At 36.6% G+C, this 25,769-nt stretch overlaps 1 protein-coding gene across 1 annotated transcript in view; it reads right to left on the reverse strand.

Moving 5' to 3' along the window:
• Window positions 1-11,766: 11,766 nt before the first annotated feature.
• SETD7 (SET domain containing 7, histone lysine methyltransferase) overlaps window positions 11,767-25,769 on the reverse strand; it is a 68,699-nt gene continuing 54,696 nt past the window's right edge. The window contains exon 8 of the mRNA XM_074274484.1: window positions 11,767-19,792. Within this exon, the coding sequence (XP_074130585.1) occupies window positions 19,612-19,792 (181 nt within the window). The 3' untranslated portion in view covers window positions 11,767-19,611. The remainder of the gene's footprint in view (window positions 19,793-25,769) is intronic.

Below are 25,769 nucleotides of genomic sequence, written 5' to 3' on the forward strand. Positions count from 1 at the left end.
TTACCCAACCATTCTCCAATTGAGGGACATACATTCATCTTCCAGCTTCTAGCCACTATGAAAAGGGCTGCCACAAACATTTTGGCACATACAGGACCCTTTCCCTTTAGTAGTTCCTTGGGGTATAAGCCCAGTAGTAGTATGGTTGGGTCAAAGGGTATGCACATTTTGATAACTTTTTGGGCATAATTCCAGATTGCTCTCCAGAATGGTTGGATTCTTTCACAACTCCACCAACAATGCAACAGTGTCCCAGTTTTCCCACAGCCCCTCCAACATTCTTCGTTATTTGTTCCTGTCATCTTAGCCAATCTGACAGGTGTGTAATGATACCTCAGAGTTGTCTTAATTTGCATTTCTCTGATCAATAGTGATTTGGAACTCAGTTGGGTCTTTCATCAGAGCATGTTAACTCAATTTAACTGAGGTTTATAGAAAAGGTCTCTCCATCTTTTGCCTTATCTGAAGGAAAACAGAAAACTTTTGCATTCATTATTTCCTTAAAGTTTCAGATCAAAACTCAAAAAGTCTAGCCTAAAGAAAAGACATGGGGTAAAAAAAAAAAAAAGTCTCTAAATTTGTTCCTCAGATTACAATTGAACTTCTGAGTGCAAAATAAAAGATGAAAAGATTCCAGGGATGACCAGGACACAAATCTAGAAGAAGAGGATAACTTAAAACTATTTGCAAGCAGAACCTCCAAGGGTAAAAAAAAAAAAAAAAAAAAAAAAACAGCTTATCCACAAGATCAATTAGAATTCTTCAAAGAAATGATGCAAGAGAAAAAGAAAATGAGAATGAGGGAGAAAAAAAATTTTAAATCAATAAGGCATACAAAGCCTTTTTCTTCTCTCTACAAATTCCCTAAAAATAGGAATGGATCAAATAGAAATGAATGACTCCAGGAAATAAGGGTTCTTTAAAGGTTTAAAACTGAGGAAGAATAGAAAATATAGGCTATATAATATTGAGGACAACTGGAAAATCAAGGAGAAATAACTTAAGAAGCACAAATCCAGTCACTCTGTGAAAGAAACCCCAAAGTATGAACTCATAGAAATGTCATTGCCAAAGCCCAGAGATTCCAAAACTAAATAAATGATGTTACAAGTAGCCAGAAAAAATTAAAATTATAAGCAACACTTATCAGGATAAGTAAATGTAAATGGGATGAACTCATAAAATGGAAAATTTGCTGGAATGTTTGTGAAGCAAATTCCCACAATATGTTAATAAACACATTTGAAACAGATACACATTTGAAATAAAAAGAATAGAGCTAAGTGCATTATGACCTTAGCTGAACAAAAAAAGCAAGTGTAGCAATTATTTTAGACAAAGTAACAGCCTAAAAATAGATTTAATTGAAAGAAATAGAGAAACCATGTTGTGTTGAAAAGTAACATAGACCAAATGCAAACAAACTGGCCTGCTGGCCAAATTTGGCCCACTGTCCCTTTTTCTACACAGCAATGAGTTACTAATGATGTTTATATTTTAAAATACAATGAAACTATTTTAAAATGTAAATACAATTCTTAGCCAACAGATTGTCTAAAAACCTATGGTAAGCTGAATTTGGCCTTCAGGCTATAGTTTTCTAATCCTTGTCATAGACAATATTGATTTCAGTAGATAATATTTACAGACCCAGTAACATAGCTTCTAAATATTTAAAAGAATCAATTAAAATATGACTATCTCAGCTCTAGGCAAAATCTAACCAAAAATAAGAAGTTAAGGCTCTGAATAGAATTTTAGAGAAATTGCATTTGAAAGATCTCTGGTGGTTATTAAATGGAAAAAAAATTATGTATCATTACTTTTATGAAAATTGATTAATGTCTGGACATAAAAACCTTACTAATAAATGAATAAAAGCAGAAATACTATATACATTCTTTCTTGATCACAATGCAACAAAAAAAAATGATCCACAACCACAAACCATTTTTCAGAAATAAAGACAAAAATAATTGGGAAAATATCAATTACTCATGGGTTGGATGAGTCAATATAATGACAGGTATAATTCTATCTAAATTAATTTAGGAAGGAAGGAAGAAAGGATGTACAACTGTTTATGAGGCAGAAGACCTGAATTCAAATCCTTTCTCAGTTTTACTACTTACTACTTTCTAGGCAAAGTCATAATTCTATTGGTCTTCGGTTTCCTTCTCTATAAAATAGACTACATGGTCTCTGAGGTTTCTTCTGACTCTAGATCCTATGAACCTATGATCTCTTTGGAAGTGCCCTCAAATTTGAGGTTAAAACAAAAAATTCATGAAAAAGATTTTTATGGGTGAAAGGTTGAAATTTAGAGATAGTCAGTTTTAAGAAAAAAGTCAGGAGGACCTGAGTTCAAATTTGACCTTAGACATTTACCACTTCCTAGCTTTGTGACCTTGGGCAAGTCACTTAACCCCAATTGCCTCAGCTGAAAACAACAAACAACAACAAAAAAACCCAGTAGTCATCAAAAAGAGATTGATATTTGAGGAGATGAAGTTTAGGAATAAGTTGTCAGGATCTGGGTAACATTTCATGGCCAGTTTTTACTGTGGCTCTTTGCACATATCAGCTGTGCTCCTTAACAGGAACCAGTAGAATTAGAAATAAATCTATAGAGATTTCCCCTGAATTTAAAAAAAGCAACTCATTACTTAACATCATTGATACATCCTGTTACCACTTTCTCTTTTATAATTTCAAGTTACACATCCCATAGAATTCTGAGATCCAATGACACTGCCCTCCTTGCTGTTCCTCAAGTAAGACTTACTCCATCTCCTGATTCTAAGGCAATTCACTAGCTGTCTCATATCTGGAATGCTCTCTCTCTTCTGGTTCCCCTGGCTTTCTTCAAATTTCAGCTAAAATCTCACCTTCTATAAGAAGTATTTTCCTAATCCCCTTTAAGCTAGTGCCTTCCCTCCATATTTTCGTCCAGTTTTTCCTCTGTTTCTTGTGGGTACATAATTGTTTACATGTCATTTCTTCTATTAGACTGTAAGCTTCTTGAGAGCAGGTACTATCTTTTCCCTTTCTTTATATTATTAGTGCTTAACATATTTTGTTATGTAGTAAGTAGGTGTTTAATATATATTTCTTGATTTAGAGAAATGGTTTAAGGGTGAAAACCATAATTATCTTGTCAAGATCTTTTGCTTCATGAAGTTATAGCTCATATAAAAAAGTGTCCTTTTCTCTATTTGGAAAGTATTAAATATAGATATACACATCTCTTTGATTATTCTGGGAGAATCAGTGAAAGAAGTGGTCAAGGAAAGGTTTGAGTAGTGATTATTATTCTAGCCCCAAATTTTGTTTTTAACATATTATGACATTTTCCATCTTCAGAATTCCTATAAATGTTACTTTAAATCATCTTGAAAGAGAGAGAATGTCTGAATGCATGGCAAGGGGATGGAAGGAAGAGAAACTATTCCAATTTTGTATATTTCTCTCAAATAGTTATCCTTGGATTTAAAATAATATTAATCAAATGAAGTTGTTTCTGGCATACTAGGCCTAAAATGCAGAGTTCAGTATTAATATATTTCTCTGACATAAGGATGAAATAGTCATTAAGATAGCTTAGTAAAGCTATAGATAATGTAAAATTCAAAATCCAATGTGTATATGCTTCTATCATCTTTGGAGGGGGGCCTTTAACTTTTGTACTTTACTTATTGCACTAAATGGACAATATTTCTCTTTAATATCTTTCAAGTAAGTAGGCTTGACTTTGGTCCACATTTTGCATCCAGATACTGAGAAGCTTTAAATTCAGGCAGTCTGTTGTCTAGCTACCATGAAGAATGAATTGAAAACTTAAAAAAAAAAATGGTGTCTTTTATTTTTATATCAATTCTGTTCTTCAGGAGGCTTTAAGAGCAGTTCTGGAAAAATTGCCAGAATTTGCATTTCTTGTGTAGGTAATAGAATCACACATGTAGAAATAACAAGAGAACACAGAGATTATAGCTCAAATCTCATTTTACAGTTGAAGAAATAAGAAATAACTTGGCTGTTAGGTGACTTATATGATGTCACATAGGTATTAAGTAGTAGAACTGAGATTCAGATTCTCTTCCAAGAACCAAAGACCCCAATTAAGTTCAGAAAACAAAGATATTTCTTTCCACAATGTAGCCTCTCACAATAGGTCAATCGACTTCCCTCCACATTGTATCAGACCTAGCCCTGGGTGAAAAAATGGAAAAAAAGCAAAAAAGTTGGAATTATTGCTTTGCGGCACGACCTGACACCATGAATCCTTGCTGCTTTTTCTTATTTTTTCCTTTATTTGTTATTTCCAAGGATGGATAACTAATTGTGTTTGATTTTTGTTTAAAGTAGACTTGAAATTTGTGAAATCTCTATATATTTGAGCAACATGCTACCTATAATACTCCTGCCCACCCTATCCTTATTTTCGTGATTGAAGTATTTGCAAATTGCGAATTACCTTAAACTCTTGAGTCTATTCTGAATGATTCTTTAAAGATATGGCCTCAAAGGCCTGTGGAAGAAAAAAAAAAAACCAGATGGCACATGTGAGTCATACTTCCTGCAAATCAGCTTTTTGCTTTCAGTTAAAAAAAAAAAAAAAAAAAAAAAAAAAAAAAAAAAATACTGCATTAAGAAGAGCATGAGCAAGTCTCTAAAAGTTTTGGTATAGGAAAACCAAAATTAAAGCACTGAGCTTTCTTTTAAGTTCCTTTCTCAGATGAATAAGATGACTTGGCATTTTTGATTAAAAGCACTTCAGTGGATTTATATCTCATTTGTGTGGCTCATTTTCAGTTCAAAAAATATTTATCAAGCTCCTACTATGTGAGAGACACTGGGAACATAAGTCAAAATAATAATCTGTTAAACACCTAACTACTTGCTAGGCACCATTTTAATCATGGGGATTCAAAGAAAGGCAAAAAATTCTAAACAAAACATGACCAAAAATCCTAATTCTTACCTTCAAGAATCTTACAGTCTAATGGGAGAGACAATATATAAATAACTATATACAAGGTAAGATATATACAGGATAAATTGGACATAATCTCAGAAGGAAAGCACTAGCTTTAAGGGATGATGAGTTTATCATTCTAGTAAAGGAGGCTTATGACATCAAATACAAGAAGAGGGATTCAGAGAAAGTGCTTTAGGAATATTTGAGGAAAGAACAGTTTTAACTTGCAAAGCATCCAGTAGGAAGACAGATGACAAGCTCAGAATGTTAAGTTCAGAGAAAAAGTAACAGTCCAGGTTAGCTGGAATATAGCTGGTTTGGAGACAGATCTTAGAAGTTCTTTAAATACCAGAAAGAATTTACAAGCAATAAGGAACCACTGAAAGTTTGGGAGTAGGACAGTAATATGTGGCTTTTATCTTTTTTTGTAGACTGCTTTTACCTGGGGGGCTATTGAATAGTTTTTTGTTTTTTTTTTAATTAAAGATATTACTTAATCCTCTGAATGGTTCATGGTACCAGATGGGGAATCATTTCTGGGACCCTATTTAGAGGATCTTTGAGAGGCAGTATAGTATAGCAAGTAGAGCACTGGACTTACAGTAAGTTCAGTTGTGTCTGATTCTTCATGACCCCATTTGGGGTTTTCTTGGCAGTGGTTGACCATTTCCTTCTCTGGCTCATTTTCCACAGGAGTAAACTGAAGCAGACAGGGTGAAGTGACTTGCCCAGGATCACACAGCTAGGAAGTGACTGAAGCCACGTCTTCCTAGACCCAGCACTCTATTCACTATAGAACCTAGCTATCCCAGAGTCATTTTTGATCTGGGGTCAAATTTTACCTATGACATTAATTAGATGATCTTGAGCAAGTCATTTAACCTTTTAACTTAAGCCTCATTTCCTCATCTGTAAAATGAGAAGACTAATGGCACAAAGCTCTCTGTGTTCATTTCTGTCTCCTAAATTAACATATGTTGGGGAGACAAAGGACTTTATCCTTTAAAATTGTATTACATTCTAAGTGAAATGCTTTTTAAAAAATTAACAAAAAGGAGTAGGATCTGATATTCTTTCCACCTTTGGGCTTTGTATGACTGAAATCATGGCTCAGCTTTGTGAAGTCATTCACAGAAGCTCCAAAGTTCTCTTCTCCCTGAGGGCAACCATGGCAAAAATGATAGAGATGGATGGGGAAGTTGACAGATGGGCCAGAAGATGCTGATATCTTCTTGATTATTTTTAGGCACCTTTGTGTTGCTGATTCCTTGGACACTGTCTCTGTCGTCCCTCCCTCATTTTCATGTCTTTGGCTCTGGGTACATTGGTGTCTCTGCCCTCCCTGGCCCCTTTTGACTCTCTTTTTTTCATGCCAAGTTACAGAGGAGTCAGAAATTTTCCTGTCAGACCAATCAGATTTATCACAGCCCTCGGTATCAGTGTCAACATCTGTACTCTGAACACAAACCAACCCCTACATTTCCTGGATGTACCAACACAATGGATCTCCTTGCTCCCATTGAGCTGCTGATTATAGTCTTTCATATACACTGACTTTCTCAGCCTTCATACTCCAATTCTCTTGAGCCATTCTGCTCCCTATTACACTGAATATATTTTTATTTATAATTTTTTTCATAGTATATATGCATGAGTAATTTTTTTTATAATATTATCCCTTGTATTCATTTTTTCCAAATTATCCTCTCCCTCCCTCTACTCCCTCCCCTTGATGACAGGCAATCCCATACATTTTACATGTGTTACAACATAACCTAGATACAATATATGTTACACTGAATATTTTTCCAACTATTGAAGTTTCAGATCTGGGGACTCCCAGTCTCTCAGTCACTGTTTCAATCTTTCTCTTATCTTTTGGTTTCTGCCTTTCTTATATAGAATTGACCTAGTTCTTGATCAGATATATCTCATTTACTAGCTTAATTATATCTGGTGGCCAGAGGATCAAGTCAATGAATAGTTTGGCATCTTAAATGATATACTGTATATGACCAAGAAGTGATGTCCTAAATTCGAAATTTTGACTCATGAGGGAGAACCTCTGACTTTGAATAGAATTTTTAACTGCCATTCCAAGAAAAATAACTCATGAGCTTCTGATATTCTTCTGTTAATGTATCTGTACACATAGAAATAAATATAATTTATACTATGTAACACATGTATCTATGTAATATCTATGTAACAATATATACATCTATCACACATAAATGGTAATGTTAATACTTGATAATATTTGAAGGATGCGGAATTTTCTTGGGGAAAGGAATTTTTTCTGCCAACAAAAGTCCTAGGTTCTCTCTGGTTGAGTTGATAAATCCCAGAGAGCTGCCTGAAGCATATTGTAGTTAAATGCTTTTTACATGGGAAGCAGGATTTTAATTAGTTCTTCCAGCTACAAGCCCAGTGTTTCTTCTGCTTTGCCAGGCCACTTTTCTATTCAGGATACTATTTGGGGAAAAATAAAATCAGGAGAAACAAAACTTCTGACAGACCTACAAGGGGGCATTTTCTTTCCTCATATGCTTATAAAATTCTATAAGAGATTTTCTTCTTTTTATGTTTATTTGATTACTTCCTTTTTGTATTTGGTTAAGTTTACAGTAAAAATGTTTAATTGAATTTTTAATTGTATGAACTTAATAAAGGAACAACAACAAAAAAATCTAAAACAATGGAAAGAATGCTGAATTTTGAGTCAGAAGAGTTTGGTTTTACTCCTGGGTCTGCTATTAAGGGTGACTTTTGACAAAGCATCTAAACTCTCTGGGCCACAGTTTCTTCATCTTTAAAATGGGATTAGATTAGATGATCTCTAAAACTTCATCTGGCTGAATCTCGCATTTCCCTTTTCTCCGCTATCTGCCCCTTTGTTGTCCAAAGTAGTTAAGGACAGAAAGCAGGTACAGAGGAGAGGGAGCCATAGTACCATAGATTTAGAGTTGGAAAGGGCTTTTTTCCTTTCCATCCAATCCAATCCTCTTATTTTACAGGTGAGTAAATAAAGGAGAGGTTTGCCCAGGGTCTCACAGCCAAGTGAACTCAGGCTCTAATCCCAGCACCAGCTACTTTGCCTCTAAAAAGGAAACATTTATATGATCTGGGTTGGGAATGAATTTTACGTCTACCAATATGCTGTCCCTCCCAAAGCTGTCGTATGAAAGAGGGAGATGTGTTCTGCTTGGCCCTGGACAGCAATACTAGAAACAATAAGTGAAAATGGCAAAGCTCAATCAAAGGAAAACTTCTTAAGAACAAAACTGTCCAAGAGTGGAATAGGTGGCCCCTGGACATGGTAAGTTTCTTATCACCAGAGAGCTTCAGAATCTGTCAGACTTTTTGTCCATGAACAGATTAAATTAGAAAACTATTAAGGTCTCTTTCATCTTAGTGACTCTGAATGCTACCACAAGTATGCTCAGACATACCCCCATAATGGCAATAATTGGTCAGTTGAAATATGAGAGCAGGCAAAAGAACATGAGGCGCTATGCAATAAACCTTTTTATCTTTAAGTCTACATTCCTAGTCTCATGAATGGAGTGACCAATGAGGGTTTGGTCTTAGAGCATGGATGGTCTTGCCCTTCCCGGTGAGTCACATAGAGAATGTGCAATCCTGCCTGCCATACATAAGGTTAGAAGTCTACTTCCAGGCACAAGCAACTGAGGGATAGTACTGTGGTGGTGAAGAGGCTTCTTACTGGCTGGAGAGCCAGAACTTAGGGACATACAAAAGCTTATAAAGGGTGACCACTTGCTCTCTTCCCTGGTGACTTTTAAGTGAGGATACTTGCACGGAGGCACCCAGTGGAGAGGAAGGGTAGTGGTGGCCAGGGGCTGCCATGGATCTCTGAGGGCATTCTGTCCACCCCTTTTGTGCTTATTCTTGTCTGGTCTGAGGTGAATGAGGATCTGGAAATGAAATGTCAAGTTGAGACCTTGTCACTAGAGCCATGAAAAGGATCTTCAGTGACCTAGAAGAGAGCCCCAGAGGTAGTAGCAGCAATAACTGATGCTGGTCAGGATTCAACCCTGAGGAACAGCCTACTTGACCCAGTCCAGTAGTGGACTGACCATCAGCAGAGAGGCTGCATCCTGCAAAAGGCCGGCCCCATTGAATAAGGGAGCAACTCATACATTGCAATGCAATGCCCTCCAACAAACTTTGTGGGGACTCTACAAAGGGCAAAAAGAATTTGTAAGGAACCCTCTTTGTATGTCTTTCCTCTTTGTACTCTAGGTTTCAGCCTGCTCTCCACAGAGACCTTAATACACCTAATAGGAAAGTGACCAACGGGTCGGGGAATTTTTAAAAATAATTTTGTCCATGTTACCCCTTCTCACTAAATTCTCTCTGTAAATTCTCAGTAAAAGCTAACTGATATCTACTGGTTAATAAATATTGGAAAGAGGGGCAGCTAGGTGGCGCAGTGGATAGAGCACTAGCTCTGAAGTCTGAAGGACCTGAGTTCAAATATGATCTCAGACACCTAACACATACTAGCTGTGTGACCCTGGGCAAGTCACCTAACCCCAACTGCCTCAGCAAAAAATAAATAAATAAAAATAAAAATAAATAAATATTGGAAAGAGCACACCATGTGGAGCTCAGATAGGTATTTGTGATCATTGCTCCTTAGAATCCTAAAGGGAGAAAAATTCAGCTCCCCTCTGGGGACCCAACCTATCAGAGCAAGTCAGATGTGAGGTTGAATGTCTGCAGAGGGGGTGTTATCCTGGAAAATTGGAGTCAGTCACAAAAAAAAAAAAAAAAAGATTGACATGAATAGTACCCGAGAGATGATCTTGCCAATTCTCTCATATCTCAGAGGAAAACAAACTAGTTCGTATTTATATAGTCTTTCAAGTTCTGCAAAGTGCTCTTAATATGTCATCTTTCTTGATCTTCACAGCAAACCTGGGAGGTAGAAACACTAAGATTCTGTGATATTATAGACGTTTCCCTCTTTTTACAGATGAAGAAATTGAAGCTGGAATGAGTAAGAGCATTGTGCTGGAGGCAAGAGAACTTGGACCTTCCACTTCTGGCAAGCCAATCTATTTGAAATCCCTTGCAAATTGCTTCCTAATTCTCAACTTCATGCTAATTTGTTCACTTGAACTATTACTCTGTACTTTTCACCTGTACTAATTTATATCAATCAATCCATTACCGAGCATTGTTCTATTATGTGCCATCCAGTATCTTTTTCAAGTTAAGCACCTCCTCCACTATATCCCTATCTCCATTCTGATAATTCTCAGATCTACTTAATGCAACCCAAACCTCTCTCTTAAATCTCTAGATTCACATCTCTAACTTCACATCTCAGAATAGATTTCTCAAAAACATCTTAAACTCAAAAGTGTACAAAACTGAACTCACTGTCATTCTCTCTAAGCCCCTCTCTTCTTTCTATCTTTCCTACCACCATGCTCCCAAACACTAAAGCTCATTACCTAAGTATTATCTTTACTCTTTAATATCAACACATGGAGGGCTGATGAGTCTATTTTCAGTCATGAGGGTTCAAGTGAGGGTTGATACTATAGTGGTACCCTATAGCTAAACCATTACCTTTGTTGTTATTTTCCCCCTCAAGACCATTTATTTTTCCGAATACACATAAAGATAGTTTCCAACATTCATTTTTGTAAGATTTTGTGTTCTCCCTCTTTTTCTTTCCTCCTGCCTTCCTAAGCAAGCAATCTTTCATAGGTTACACATGTATAATCCTTTTAAATATATTTCTTAAATCATTACCTTTGTAACATCTCTACTATGTTCTTCCTCTCTTCTCACAGTACCACCTACCTTGGTGCAGTTAATGATTACCATATGCCTGGAATATTGTCTGCTGGATAATCTCCCGGCTTCTGGTCTTTCTAAACTCCAACCTGTACTTTAACTCTGATGATCTCCTTTAACTACAACTCTGACATCACCCTCCATTTAATAAATTCCATCGGCTCCATTTCCTCCAGTATCAAATAGAGTCTTCTTTTTGGCGATTAAGGCTTTTAACCTGCCCTTTCCCTCCCTTCTAAATCTTCTTTCTCCACTTCCCTGCCCACATTTCTGTAATCCAGTGACCCCAGATCATATATTGTTTATATATAATTATATATATGCTGTCTCCCCTATCAGACTGTGAGCTCCTTTGTATCCCTAGTGCTTAGCACAGTGTTTTGCATACTTTAGGCACTTAGTTTGTTTGTTGATGAGTCCAGGAAATATTTTCTCCTCATTATCTTTTCATGTGTATGTGTATTCCATCTGTACTTTTGTGTGTAGGACTTTTTGGCAGAGTGGGAAATAGTGTTGGTGATCTTCCTCATATTGTTTTAAAAATGTAATTTCATACATATGTGATTTCTGTCCAAATAGCCTGTAAGAACAAAGATGAAGATCATAAATTAGAGATGATTAGTAATTGTATAGCACATTTTATGGCAGTGGTTAAAAAAAGTGTCCACAGTCATGCAGCTAGTTAATTGCAGAAACAGGATTTAGACACTTATTCTCCAACCTGGCCTCCAACCTGCTCCATCCCTGCCTTTTCCGAGATTTTGTATTTCAGATAGTCTCCAGGGCACCCATTCTAATATTTTATATAAAGCAAAGGAATCGTGTATTTCACAAAGACTTAATTCAAAATGAATTGTTGTATAATATTAAGCATTCCACTGGAAAGGACATATGGGTCTTTTGCAAAGTACCTATAAAGGAAGAAAAAAGAGAAATACAACAAGACAGGATTGTATTGTTTTTGTTTGTTTAATACTTGCATTGCTTCTATAGCGCAATTATAGCAATATTTAAAATTCACTTCTCATTACAAATATTTGTCAAGTTTTATTTCAGAAACATTTTTCCTACTTCCTTATACATGCACCCAGACACACTATAAAAACTCATTCAAAACTCAGTAAGGGCAAACATCATTCATGTAAACATCTTTCATTAGTTTCCCATAGTTTTAAAAATCACAACTCTACAGATGTTGGATAAGGCTTCTCAATTTTGTTCAAATGCTGTAAGAGACCAATCGAGAATGTTTGCATGGTACAGTGGGGTGGGGTTTCTGTTTTGCTGCGGTGTCTTCTGCAAACTCACCCCAATCTTTCAACCCTTAAATATACCTCACAATCCACTAAGTGACAGTTTAGGATTAAATGAAAAAGTAGAGGAAAAATTGTTAAATAATTTGTCCAAGTTTAGGGCCATAACTAGGAATTTTTGTGCCAGTGGCAAGCTGCATAAACATACCCTCAAATCAGTTTTTTTTTTTTTTTTTGTTATACTCAGTCGAGGGGCAGAGATCTCAAGACAGTGCCCCATAATGGGAAGACAGTTCTCCCCTCCCTAAGACATTGAAACTCCGAAGGCAAAAGAGGCCATGATGGAGGGGATTCATTGGGGTATATTGATTAGTGTTGGAGGAAAAGATGCATTATTACCATCCTCTTTTAATAATTCTTGTTAATTAAGTGCCACACTCAAATTTTGTTGCCCTGGATCAAAGCCTCAGCCACTCTACTCTAGTTATGGCTCTGTGCTTAGGAGTTTTCTCATATTAGATCAAAATTATAGTAGCAAAAAATTGAACCACCTAAATCCACATTGGGATGTGTGCACATACATTGAAAATTAATCATAACAAACTTCTTCATTTTATTTTATCTAAGAGGCACCATTAAGAAAACTCAAGTCTTGATAATCCATGGTAACAAAATCTTACTGTCTCATTTTTGAGGGATAGCTGAGAGGTATGTCCTAGATATGCGATTGGTCTTAATATTAAAATGACTTCAAACAGCTGTGAGTGCATAATGTTCCATACAGAAGGGGTGAGATTCTCCTCCTGTCTGAAAAGGTGTCTCTCCTCTGGTAGTAAGGTAGGAGTTCAGGAAAATGCATTCTCTCCAGATCTGAGATTAGGTAATTCGCCACTCTGTAAAATGCTGGTTGATGCTCCCTACTCTTTCTTCTGTCCCTCCTTCTGGAGGGCGAAGATCTGTGTGCAGGAGCTATCGACAGAACTTTGGGGATCTCCCCACCCTGAGAATGAGGCTTAACCTGATCTTCACTAAGAGCAACCTAGCGGGGTCTGTGCCTGTCATTAGGGCTAAAGGTTAATAGCAGCTGGAAAACGCATCTCCAGGCTTCCCACACCCACTGGTGGATTCCAGTGATGCTGCTTTAAGAAGATGCTGCCACACTGGGTAATCACACCATTTCCACTAATGGCTCTGATTGAGTTTTAGGACCCTTTAGTGACTGAAGAGTGACTGTAACTCCGTCAGCCCCTGATTTACTACCCAGAGGGGACTCAGGCACTGGGGAAAATGGAGCCTATTAATTTCTTCAATAGCAGATGTAACTGAGGAGAAGTTGCTGCTACTTAGAATATTTTTTAGGCTCCTGATGTTTATAAAATTGTTCTGTATTCTTTGCTAATGCACTCAGAAGTTCCTCACAAAACTTTGTCTTTATTTTTTTTTAAATAGCACTGGAATAAATCAATTTCATTTAAATATATTCATTCTACCATGAAAATATCTCATACAAACATCTATTTACATACAAATGCATTAAAATTTGTGGAAAGTTTCCCCACACCCGTTGATGTATGGCTTGAATATTTTAATTGCTTTTAGTGTGTATCCTTACACTAGGCAAAATAAAATGTGCATTAAAATTTAAAATTTTTGTCTAAAAACAAAACAGGAGATTCTAAATGATAACGGGGAGAAGCAAGAAAATCTTACTGGGAAGCTTCAAATAGAAATCTTTTAAAAAGTGCACACCTTGGATCTGTGGAAGGTAAATATACAATTAGATCCCACAATACCAGCTTTCTGTTGGTTGACTAGCTGGTTTATTTATTTTTGCATCATTTACTGTAGAAAAAGAAATGCCAAAAAAAAAAAAAAAAAAGGGATTGAAATCATCCCTACTTTTCAGATTGAATCTTGGGTGAATGTCTGGCTTTCTAAAAACAGATGGCTACCCGTTCTACCTGAATATTTTCAATTACTTCTCCCAGGGGAGTTTTAAATCTTTTCTTGGTGTGGATCATCAGAATAGGATATACCCAGTGTGCTAATTTCTTCCACCCATGCAGATAGATCAACAACTCAAAGAGTTGCCTGAGGTTCAGAGAGGTAAAAGACTTGGTAAGGTCCTACAGCATAGCCTTGTGGGTTGAGATATGATCTTGGAGTCAGGAACACTGAGCAGGATTTGAACCCAAGTTTTCCTGACTGCATAGCTGTATCTCTATCCACCAGGCTATACAATCTTTCTTTTTAAAAATATTACACTTATATAGATGTGAAGATACAGATTTCTATATATGAAATTTTACTGTTACCATATGCAACAACCTGAACAATTATAATGAAATTAGCCTTGGAGGTATTTTCAGGTTGTTAACATTATAAAGATAAGAGTTTTTCCACATTTCAGGCATTTCAGAACATATGTCAGGTCCTGAATTAATTCCTAGAGGGACTTTTAAAAATGGATTTTCTTCTTAAGTTTCTTAGGTAGACCAGGGTAAAGCAAGTCAGGGAGCAAGCAAACAAACATACAAACCCCTCCCCCCCAACACCACAAAACAAAACAAAAACTCAGGTCTTAATCTGTTCCTTTCATCTGGGATCTTTCTATGAATATAGCTCTTCCTTCTCAAGCCAACTCAGATGCCATTCAGGGATATGTTTCTATAGATTAATTCTGACTGAATGCTAACTGAAGCTACAGCTTCACCAAGGTTTGAGAAGATGCTGAGAAAAGAGAGAAGCATGCAAAAGAATCTGGCTGAGACCCATGTGATAAAAGCTCCTTGGGGCTAGTCCAGAACTGATACACACAAGATCTCAAGTTGTTTTTGTCAATGAGACAAAGATGTCCCTTTGGGCCCTCCATCTTTAATCTTTGAAATCCTTGCATTGATGACACTGAGGAAGGAACCTGATCTAGCCTCCTTCCTTATCCACTCTCTTCCATGTCATTCTTTACCCATTCCAAGGTTCTTCCCTTATTCTACCTCTGGTACAAACAAACGCCGAGTTCTTCCCTTGTTCTTCTCCACAACCCCCACCACATCCATGCAAATGTGCCCAGTTTCAGTGAGGGTATACCTGGAGATGAGCTAACTAAAGGAAGAATCTAGACCTAAAACATTCATTCTTTCCTGGGAGCCTCTACACCCTCAACTTCTTCATCTACATACAGAAAGCATGAAGTCCAATCCAGATTTTGAGCAAAAATCTATGTTTGCAGATTCCTAGTCTCCAAGTCTAATAATAACTTTAAGAGTCCAAGTTTCTTGGGATAAAGAGCCCCCAAAAATATAAAAATTAGTTTAAAAGACAGGGAACCAGGGAGAAGCCTTGTTTGCAGAATTTCTTGCCTCGGAAGAAGACGTAACAAAAATCTCAAAAATCGTTGCTTAAAATGTAAGACCTTCTATGCTCATTCCTCAGCTGTTGTGAAAAAAATTGTTCTTCTTCAATGAGTTTCAGCTTCTAAACTGAATCCCATAGGAAAGACGGGGTTCTAGGGTAGAGGGAACAGATCAGAAAAATGAAGCAAGAGGCTCCCATTTATTGCAACACCAAAGGCAATAACAGAATGAAGAGTTAATATAGAGAGACTAATCTTTAGGCAGCCATTCCACATTTACCAGCAATCAGCACCAAATGCCTTTAGCAGCAAAATGAGCAAAGCCATTGAGAAGTCTCAATGACATAGTCTGGCCAACACAAAGGTCAGGAACCCATTATATTCTATATGGCACCATCAAAACTTTGCTCCCCGAGAGCTATCAGTTAGAAACAAGACTCTTGATCTTCCAGCGTACTCCAGGAAGGGGTTTGCTCAGGCAGTAAATAGTGATTTAAATGGATATATTTCACATAAACCTAGGTGAGAGCTGGGGGTATCTTCCTCTCTCTCTCTCCTCACCCATAAAAGGTCACAAAAAATCTTTCCACATGCAGCTTTTCCAAAGCAACAAAAAGCATCAATTGACTCGCCTGCCCTTAAACTAGACAAACAAGGAATATAAAATAGTAACCAATAAGAGCAGTTTGGTGAAAGAAGGATAGAGAAAAAGGGAAGGAAATATACAGAGAAAACAAAGAGAAACAGACATGTATTACATACACACACACAGCGATGGGACTAGGGGTAGGCAAGTTAGGTGGTCACTCAGGATGTCGACATATAAGGGTTGCAATTAGGGATTTGGGGGAGATCATATTTTACAAATGTACAGACTTTTAATGCCATAAAGTTCTTCTTTCAACAGCATTTGGGTTTTTATTTTTTGGGAAAATCAAGTTGTACATGTTTCAGTGAAGGAAGTTTTTCTGTCCCTTGGATAGACAGGAAAACCAAGGGGGAAACATAGAATTATTTGGAAATATTTCCAAATACTACTAAGAGCACCTGGATGCCCTGTCCCAGCTTTGTACATGTATACACGTGTGATATAATACAAAACAAGAGAGAGGATAAAGAAGGAGAGAAGAGAAAGGAAGAGACAGTGGGCAAGAGAGGCTGTACAAAGTACATGAGGAACAGAGGCAGAAACCTTAAGCTCTGTGACTTTCAATAAGTCACTTTGCCTCTTGGTTCTCACCTATAATGAGGTCCTTCCAAACCTACAACTCTATCTCTCTTAAATTCTCCTGGAAGACAGAGACAGAGGTAGGGAGAAAGGTATAGAGAGAAGGAGATAAGGCCAGGGAGATAATAAATTTTTAGGTGAGCATCAGATCACAACAAGTGAACAATTAACTTTGGAGTGATGATACCTATCAGATGTAGAGATCAATAATTCAAATCCCTTCATTTAATAGATGAGGAAACTGAGGCTTAGAAAAATAAAATACCTTCCTGAGAGCAATGCAAATAGTAAATAACAAGACCAGGATTTGAACCCATATCCCCTGACTCAAGATCCTGTGCCCTTTCTATTATACTACATTTTTTTTTTTAATACAGCTCATCACTTACTCTAATCCTTTATGTTTTAGAGGCTCCATTCTGAATGGCTTAACCAGAGCAATCCACTGGAAGAGAAATTATCACTTGCAGTAGCAATGACCAAGGCAATGTCATCCTGAGGAATGCAATCATCAAATCAATGGTTAGAGCTACCCTCCCTGGCTACAGCTTCCTTTGCCCTGACCTAGATTGTTCATAATTCTGTGATTCAAATGACTGGGATAACTAATTCCATTTTTCTTTTGCTAACTGCCCAGAAAAAAAACAAAAAAGATCACTCACCTTCAAAAACATTCACGTGTATAAAAACCTAAGCACCATGAGGACAACCAGTGTGTAAGTCCAAGAAACACTGTTCCCTCTATCACAGTTTATGGAATGGGGTCTTTCCCCAGAGTGGTGGTCATTCTCACCCTCTTCCTGGATGTTTGTTGATCAGAAAGAAAAGCAGCTTACTCAATTCTTGATCTTCCTGGCTAATCTATGGCAGTGCAGAGGAGGATTCATTTACCATTGCCAACTCTCCCCAATGCATATGCAACAAATTCACACTCTCCATCAGTACCGGTTGGGAGAATGCCCACCATCTATTAGCAAAATAGAACCGCCTGCATCGGACTGAGCTCTGGAACTACAGGGTCTTGTATCCCCAGCCCTGGCTCAGAGGGAGCACCCTGGGGAGCCTGGCGGCACAGATGGCGGGGAGGGGAGAGGCTGCCTCTGCACCAGCCTTGATGGCAGAACCTGAACCAGACAAGCTCTGAGGCCGGAAGAGAACTGAGCCAAAGATCCCAAGATATGTAGTAGCATCTGCAGTAATGAATGACCTAAGATGTGGATTTGAAACAGCAAATGCTGATTTCACCCTTTTATTCACCACATACCCCTGCCATCTTCCAATCAACAAATATCTCCCTCTCTGATACAACTCAGAAATTTTTATCTATCTAAATGAGAGGCTTACGTAGACTAGTTGGGTGTCGGTTTCCACCAGTGACACTTTGCAAATAGAAGCACCGCTGCCCTAGAGACCTATGTCAAAAGAAATGCTGGCAAGGCCCAAGCAGTCTGAAGCAGATATTGCTATGCTTTAGCTGTGTTTAAGCAGCTGAAAAACAAACCAAAATCCCCCAAACCTATAAATCCATTCAGAGCAATCCAAGTCATAGTATAGACCTAAATAGCTACCTTACAGAGATTTTTTTTTTTGTTTGTTTCTGCAATTTTTTTTTTTTTGAGTATATATGGCTTGCAGAGTGGCTGAAATGCTACTTGCTTTGACTATAATGTATTATTTTTGATTCACAACTTGTACGATGCATTGAAACAGTAAGTAATTTGCAAACACAATGGTGAAGAGCTTTTGCCTTAAGATTCTAGTCTGACTCTAGAGATCAATGTTTGTGCCATAATTATTTTCATTAAAGAGCAAGTCCCTAAGCCTTTTTGCATTTCACATGGGGACTTAGGGTTGCTTTTTGAACATGGCATTCAATATACTATGCCCCACACAAGAATGCTATTTAAATGTCCCATGTTATGTAAATCTAAGTTATACTAAGGCCCATGAAGGGGGGAAGATTTACAGCACTATCATGGCTCCAGCTTGCTGCTTCTCTAGGAGTTAATTCCTCCTCCCCCTTTTTTCTGAATATATATATGTATATAGATAGATAGACAGATAGATATATATACATATATATATATATATATACATACATGTTGCAAATCTTCCATAGTTTGATGCAAAGAAGTCCTATCCATTCCTCTTTCTGTCTTAAAGCAAAGAGCTCTTCAATTTCATGCAAGGATATTAATTCTATAAGATACACTGGCTCCCAGAACCAGTTATTTATATCAGGATGTAACAAGGAAACAATGAGATAGATAGATAGATAGATAGAGAGAGAGAGCGCCATAGAGATCTATACACAGCCACTCACACAAAATCCATTAGAAAGGTTTTTCCCTTGCAGGAGATTTCTAAGAAAGGGGGAAATGACTTAAAAAAAAAACCCAAACAAACAAGGCTTCTTCTGTACACTAGGGAAAACAAAGTCACTCTATTGCAAAGATACAGATCAAAGGTTAAAAGGCAAATTATGCTATGTTTAGAGATTATCCAAGTGTAATAATCTTCTAATCTCTACTGTGGCATGTATGCAAAAGTGTAATCACACCATTGACATTGGCCATAGAAATAGCGTCATGGAAAACCACTAACAACAACAACAACAAAAGATTAAAATACCCCATTTCCCTTTTTTTCAGTCAAATCATTTGGCATCTCTGAATATGGTGCAGACTTAGATTCTAAATACCCAAAGGACATCACGCTGTCTTAGGCAAAATATTAAATAATACCTCCCAATCAGGTGTTGTAACGCTAGCTAATTTTAAATCTAGCATGAGTAATAAAGTCAAAACTAGTTAGTATGCAAGAAACTCATTGCTAACACACAGTGAGAGGATATGATGATGTAACAGCATGAGCAGTCCCTGGTTATCCAATTTTCAGTATAAACGTAGTGCATAGATCCAAATTTCTACTCCAGGTCAATGAACCAAAGAGCCGAGTTTGTGTTTCACTTCTCCTGGGCAGCCTGGAAGACCTTCAGTTCCATCTGGTACCACTCTGGGGCTTCGGGCATGCTCTTCCCAGGAGGATTGTGATCATATCCGTAGGCGACAGTGAGCTCCTCATCTCTCTCCACTGCTTGTTTGGTGCGGATGCATTTGATGGGCCCAAAACGTGGATGTGCGAACCTAAACACCAAGATAGGTCACTGTTACTCACAGTAATTTTCAGCATCAGTGATAAATATTGCCCAAAGATTTAATAGCAATGGTTTCAGCCAAGAGTTGAAGGCCCTTTCAAATTTGTGAATGCTTTCTAAAGCTTCATCTATATATATATTTAAACAAATTTATATAAATATAAATATATATTATATTTATGTAGCTCTATATTATATATATATATAAAACTGTGTACATATGTATATATACATATATATGTACATACACACATATATACAAACACAAACCAATGAATATACACCCCATGAAATGATCTTAAAACTCTGAATGACATCAGTGAAATGTGGCCAGGAAAAAGAATAGTGGAATTAGATTCAAATCCTGGCCCTGTTGCTTATTAATTTTGTGACTTCAGGCAAGTCACTTAATTTCTCTTTTTTTTCCCCCTAGTTTTCCTCTTTTTCAAAATGATGAGTTTGAATTAAATGACATTTCTTTTAATTTCCAGCTCTAAACTATAAGGACATGTTATATTGCATTGGTTGTTGTTGCTGTTGTTCAGTCATTTCAGTCATGTACAACTCTTCTTGACCCTATTTTGTAAGTTTGCCATTTCCTTCTCCAGCTCATTTTACTGATGAAGAAACTGAGGTAAACAGGATTAAGTGACTTGTCCAGAGTCGAACAGCTAATGAGCGTCTTTGAGAATGGATTTAAAGTCAATTTTTCTGAGTCCAGTCATGGAGCTCTAGCCACTGTATCACCTGGCTGCCCATCACAGCTAAACTATGATAATATGACATCTCTAAGTAGCTAAACTACATAAAATTTGAGTCCTGGAACTGCCACTGAACTCTACAGAATCTGACAAACTTTTATTAAGTACTGACCTTAGGAAAGACACTATTCTAGGACAGAGGTTATAGATTAAATGGATTTTTTTTTATCTCAAGTAGATTATATTCTGTAAGGAGAAAATAACATGTATACAGATACAGATCAATATGTACAAAACATATACAAAGACAAATTTGGGAGAGGGGGGGAATTCTCAGTTTCCCTGCTTTTACAGGGAATGTTAATATCCTGATGAATATGTTCTCAAAAACTCAAGATGCACTGACTCCCTCTACCATGGAGCATCTAATCTTTGTTGGCATAAAGGCTCTTGGGTAGCCTGCTTCTCATGTATTCCTGGTCAATCCTTATGAAGGCTGCAGCATTTTCCTACTATGATACTCATCAATCACAACAATAACAATATTTCTATTATAGGACTTCTTTCCCTTTGCAGGAGAGCTAGGAATCAGAAAGGCTCATCTTCAGATGTGCAAATCCGGTCTTAGACACTTTCTAGTTGTGTGACCCTGGTCAAGCCATTTAACACAGTTTGCCACAATTCCTCATCTTTAAAATAAGCTGGAGAAAGAAATGATAATTTACTTTATTTAGTACCTTTGACAGCAAAACAAAAACAAAAACCACCCACAAAAAACAAAAAACAAGGTCATGACCGAAATAACTGACCAATACCTTCCCTTGGCAACTAAAACTCCTGATCACTTGCTTGTTTTTTTCACATGAGCTATCTAGCCATGGCTTCCTCCTCTTGTACTTGTGAAGTTCATTTTTTTGAATCTGACCTGACATTTCACATTTATCTCAATTAAATTTTATTCGATGACATTTATCCCATGTACTGTCTATTTGGTTCTCAACTCAGTTCCCTAGCTTGCTTAATTACTGTCATTTGAAAATTTGATAAGCATATGATCCATACTTTTATTGATGTCATTGACAAAAAAATGCTAAGTAGTATAGGGCCAATGATAGCTCCCTGGACATTAGGAATTCTCTTTCATTTTTACAAGTGGCTTATGGAATCACTCCTTTATAATCACACCTGAGAAACAAGGTATAAAGGGGAACTAGGAATATTTTAGAAAGTTTCCATTATTCAAGAACAAAGTTTGATTGTTGAGTGGGGAAGTGATGGCATGGAAAGTCCCCATAGCACAGGATAGAGGGTAGTGTGTGTGTGTGTGTGTGGGGGGGTGAAATTTGGGTTTCTCTCTAGTTTAATATGTCTCAGCTCATTTTCCACCTTAAAGGGAAAACTTTCTTTGACACAAGTAAAGAAAGAATTCTTATTATCCCTTAATTTTTTTCTATAACTAAAGTTACCCATTGTTAAAACTATATGAAAAGAATGGAACTCTGGTTGACATTTTGTTCCAAGATCCAGGTCTAAGATTTTTATGTTTCCTTTTTTTGCTTTGTCATTTCCATACTCATTAGCAAAAAATTTCAGGGGGTGGAAAGAGAAAAAGGAGAAAAGAACTCCAAATCATTTATTTCAGGTGTTGGTTATTATTAACCACCTTCTCACATTTTTTTCTACAATGTTTTAAGCTTTACAAAGCACTTTCCTAACATCAACCCCTCAAAGTAGATAATTAGAATATTAATTAAGCCCACTTTAGAGACAAGGAAACAGAGGCACAGAAACATCTAATACTTGCCCAGAGTCTACAGAATCTGTAAATTTAAGAACTGGAACTTTAATCCTGACCTTCTAAGTCCAAGTTTCATGTTCTTTCCTTCATGACTCTTGTTAGAGTGTATCTCTGCAATGAATGATTTTTTGAGGCTTGAACCTGTATGCTTGTAAAACTGTCAGCATGAATTCCTTTTCTAGTGCAAGATGGTGCTGTAGCCTTCAAAAGTTGCCTATTTCTAAAGTTAAAGGATTTAAAAGATTTAGAGTCACAGTCTTAGAATTGAAAGGGACCCCAATGGACACCCATCTGCTTTAACTTGTGCCTGAATACCCATCACCTCTATAGAACATCCAACGAATGGTCATTTAGCTTTTGCTCAAAGATTTCTAGTAAGAGAAAAGAATGTACTCCCCATTGCACCCCATTCCACTTTGGTATTGCTGGGTTAAAAAGTTTTTTTTCCTATCAAACTGAATATTTTCACTCTTCAATTTTACCCCACTGCTTCTAGTTCTGTCTCTGAGAGCTGAGCAGAACAAGTCTAATTATTCTTTCTTGCAACAATTCCTTAAACATATTAAAGAGAGCTATCATGCCCTCCTTATGTTTTCTCTAAACTAAAAGTATACTTAGTTTCTTTAGCCTCACATGGACCACTTTCGATACTCTCTTGATTATCAGCATCCTTTCTAAAATACAACAATCTAGAACAAAACAATAAGCTAGAGTGGTCTTCCCACATCAAAGTGTAGTAGTAGTATTTCCACTCTTTCCCCTTCTACTTACCTTATCCTTGATACTTTGCTTCTATTTGTGCAACTGGATATTGTATGAATGTGCTTGGCTACAAATAATAAGCCATTGACTTGCTCTGTCTGAGCTTAGAGACAACTAAAACTTCCAGTCATTTGCTTGTCTTTTAAGATGACCTATCTAGCCATAGCTTCCCCCCTTGTACTTTTGAAGTTGATTTTTTGAAGCTGAGTTATGTTTATATTTATATATTTATCTCAATTAAATTTTATTTTATGACATTTATTCCAAGGTACTTGTCTATTCACTTATATTTGACTCTCAACTCAATCACCTATCTTTCTTAATTGCTGTCATTTGAAAATTTGATAAACATATGATCTATGCTTTTATTGATGTCATTGGCCAAAAAAAGATAAATACTATGGAATCAAAAATAAATTCCTGGACACTAGAAATTTATTTCCAAGTTATTGTATTGTAAGGAAATGCTGGGTTTTCTAAGGAACAACAATAAACTCATAAAAACTGAATTTTCCTGTGGTACATAAACTCTTCACAAAAATGAGATATCTAGGTTACATGCTGAGTATTCTGAAATAAAGCACAGTTTTATGTAAAAAGGGGAACTGGGGTTTGTGGTTTAGGGGTTTCCTTTCAAAGGGGATTTCAATAACTTCTGAGTAGAATATTATTCAAATGATTTTTTTCTCTATATTGCCAAATTCTTCCCTTTCTCAATAGTACAGGATTCCTCAGAGCAGACATTTTCTAATCTCTTTCTGATACATTAAATGTCTTAATCTTAGATCATCATCAAAATCTGTTTTTCCAGGAAACAAATTTGCAAAAGTAAACAAAGTATGATTAAAATAAAAACTCTATGGAAAACAGAGAAAGAAGTGAGGGACTGAGCTGGCAATATCTAAGTTGGTCTGGACACATTCTTACTTTTGAATTTCAATGTTGCCTGGAGAGGAGATGTTACCATGATATCAGTGGTAGGAGGAAATAGAGGGACTGGCCTTTAGTTTTAAGCCTAGCTAGTTTTAATACTAAAATTCACCTTAACTGACTCTCAGATCCAAAGGTTCTCAAGAGTTCTCACAAGATAATCTGACAGCTTCTTTATTAGTCTGACAAATTTTTATTCAGTTCTTTTTTTTTTTTTCATTTCAGTTATAGATAGCTTGAGATACATTGTGTTGTCAAAGAAAAAACATAATGGAAAATACCATCCATATCTAGAAAAAAAGCTGTGGAGTTTGAATGCAGAGTGAATTATTTTTACTTTCTTTTTTATCTGAATTTTTCCCTTTTTTCTCATGGTTTCTCCTTTTGTTTTGAGTCTTCTTGCAGAACATGACTAATGTGGAAATATGATTAATATAATTGTACATGTATAACCTATATCAGATATCAGATATCTTGGGAAGAAGTAAAGGAAGGAGAAAATTTTGGAATTTAAAATATAAAAATGAATGTTGAAAACTATCTCTGCATGTAATTTGGAGAAAAAAATATACTATTAAGTGCAAAAAAGTTTTTAAAAATAATGTTATACAAACACTAGATATTTTTAAAAAAAGGAAAAACATTGCCCCTGAAACCAGAAGATCTGGGTGTGAGACTGGTTCTTCCCCTTTCTAATGGAGTAACTGTGTACTCTCTCAATTTTGGACCTTGGATCTCTCATTTTTAAAATGAAGGGGCTACACTGGGTGACCTCCAAAGTCTCTTCCAGTTCTAACATTTTGTGAGTCTGTGAAGGTATAAATAGCAACAGTTGCAGCTAGTACAATGTCAGAGGCAGGATTTCAATCCATCTCTGCCTGATTCCAAGGCCTCCCCTGTACCTACTGTACCACCCTACCTCCCCTGAATGATTAGGACATGAAATGCATACAGATGAATTCTCAAATACACATACACACACACACCTCTTTTCCCCTTTAAGGAGCATTCTGACCTTCTACAGCGAGGATCCAATACACATATGCACAAGTATGCACTCTTTTACATAGGTATATATTTACAGGTTCACTCTTCACACAAATCACATGTACACTAATACTCAAAGTCATTACATATAAACACTACACATCAAACACACACATAACACATTCATACTGTACACATATATGGCATACTATGCACATTCACAAGGTACATGGTTCATGTTAAGAATATAACTCACATACTTCCATATCTATATTTGAAGTTATAAAAAGAGCTGCTTCTCTTTACCAATGATATTTAGCTGGAATAATTTTTAAAGTAGTTGAAAGAAATATTGATTTGTATAATTAAAAACTTACATGACAGAACCAGGTATGTTGAGGAAAACTGAACTAAATGCAACAATACATAGTGAAGAGATGACTGGAGTTGAAGTCATGAAGACATTGGAGACCTTGGCCTTTTTAAACTAAGGTCTTCAACAGGTCTCAGTCTGACTGAAGCGGCACCCATTCAAGGATGAAGGCTAGGGAGCAATTTAGCTCAACTTCTTAAACTGTGATTTGCAATTTCATATGGGATCTCATGAAATTATGATTTATTATTGGCAAATGTTTGATCTCTATGCCAATTTTATCTACCTCTAAACTCAGTCATGTAAAAATTTCTTAGTTGAAGAGAGTGGAAAAAAATTTAAGAAGCCCTGACCTAGAGGTCACTCCATCATTTTTCAGAACAAACTGAGGCTCAGAACAGGCAAAGGATGTATC

Source organism: Sminthopsis crassicaudata, chromosome 6 (assembly GCF_048593235.1).
Source record: "Sminthopsis crassicaudata isolate SCR6 chromosome 6, ASM4859323v1, whole genome shotgun sequence".
Taxonomy (NCBI): Eukaryota; Metazoa; Chordata; class Mammalia; order Dasyuromorphia; family Dasyuridae; genus Sminthopsis; species Sminthopsis crassicaudata.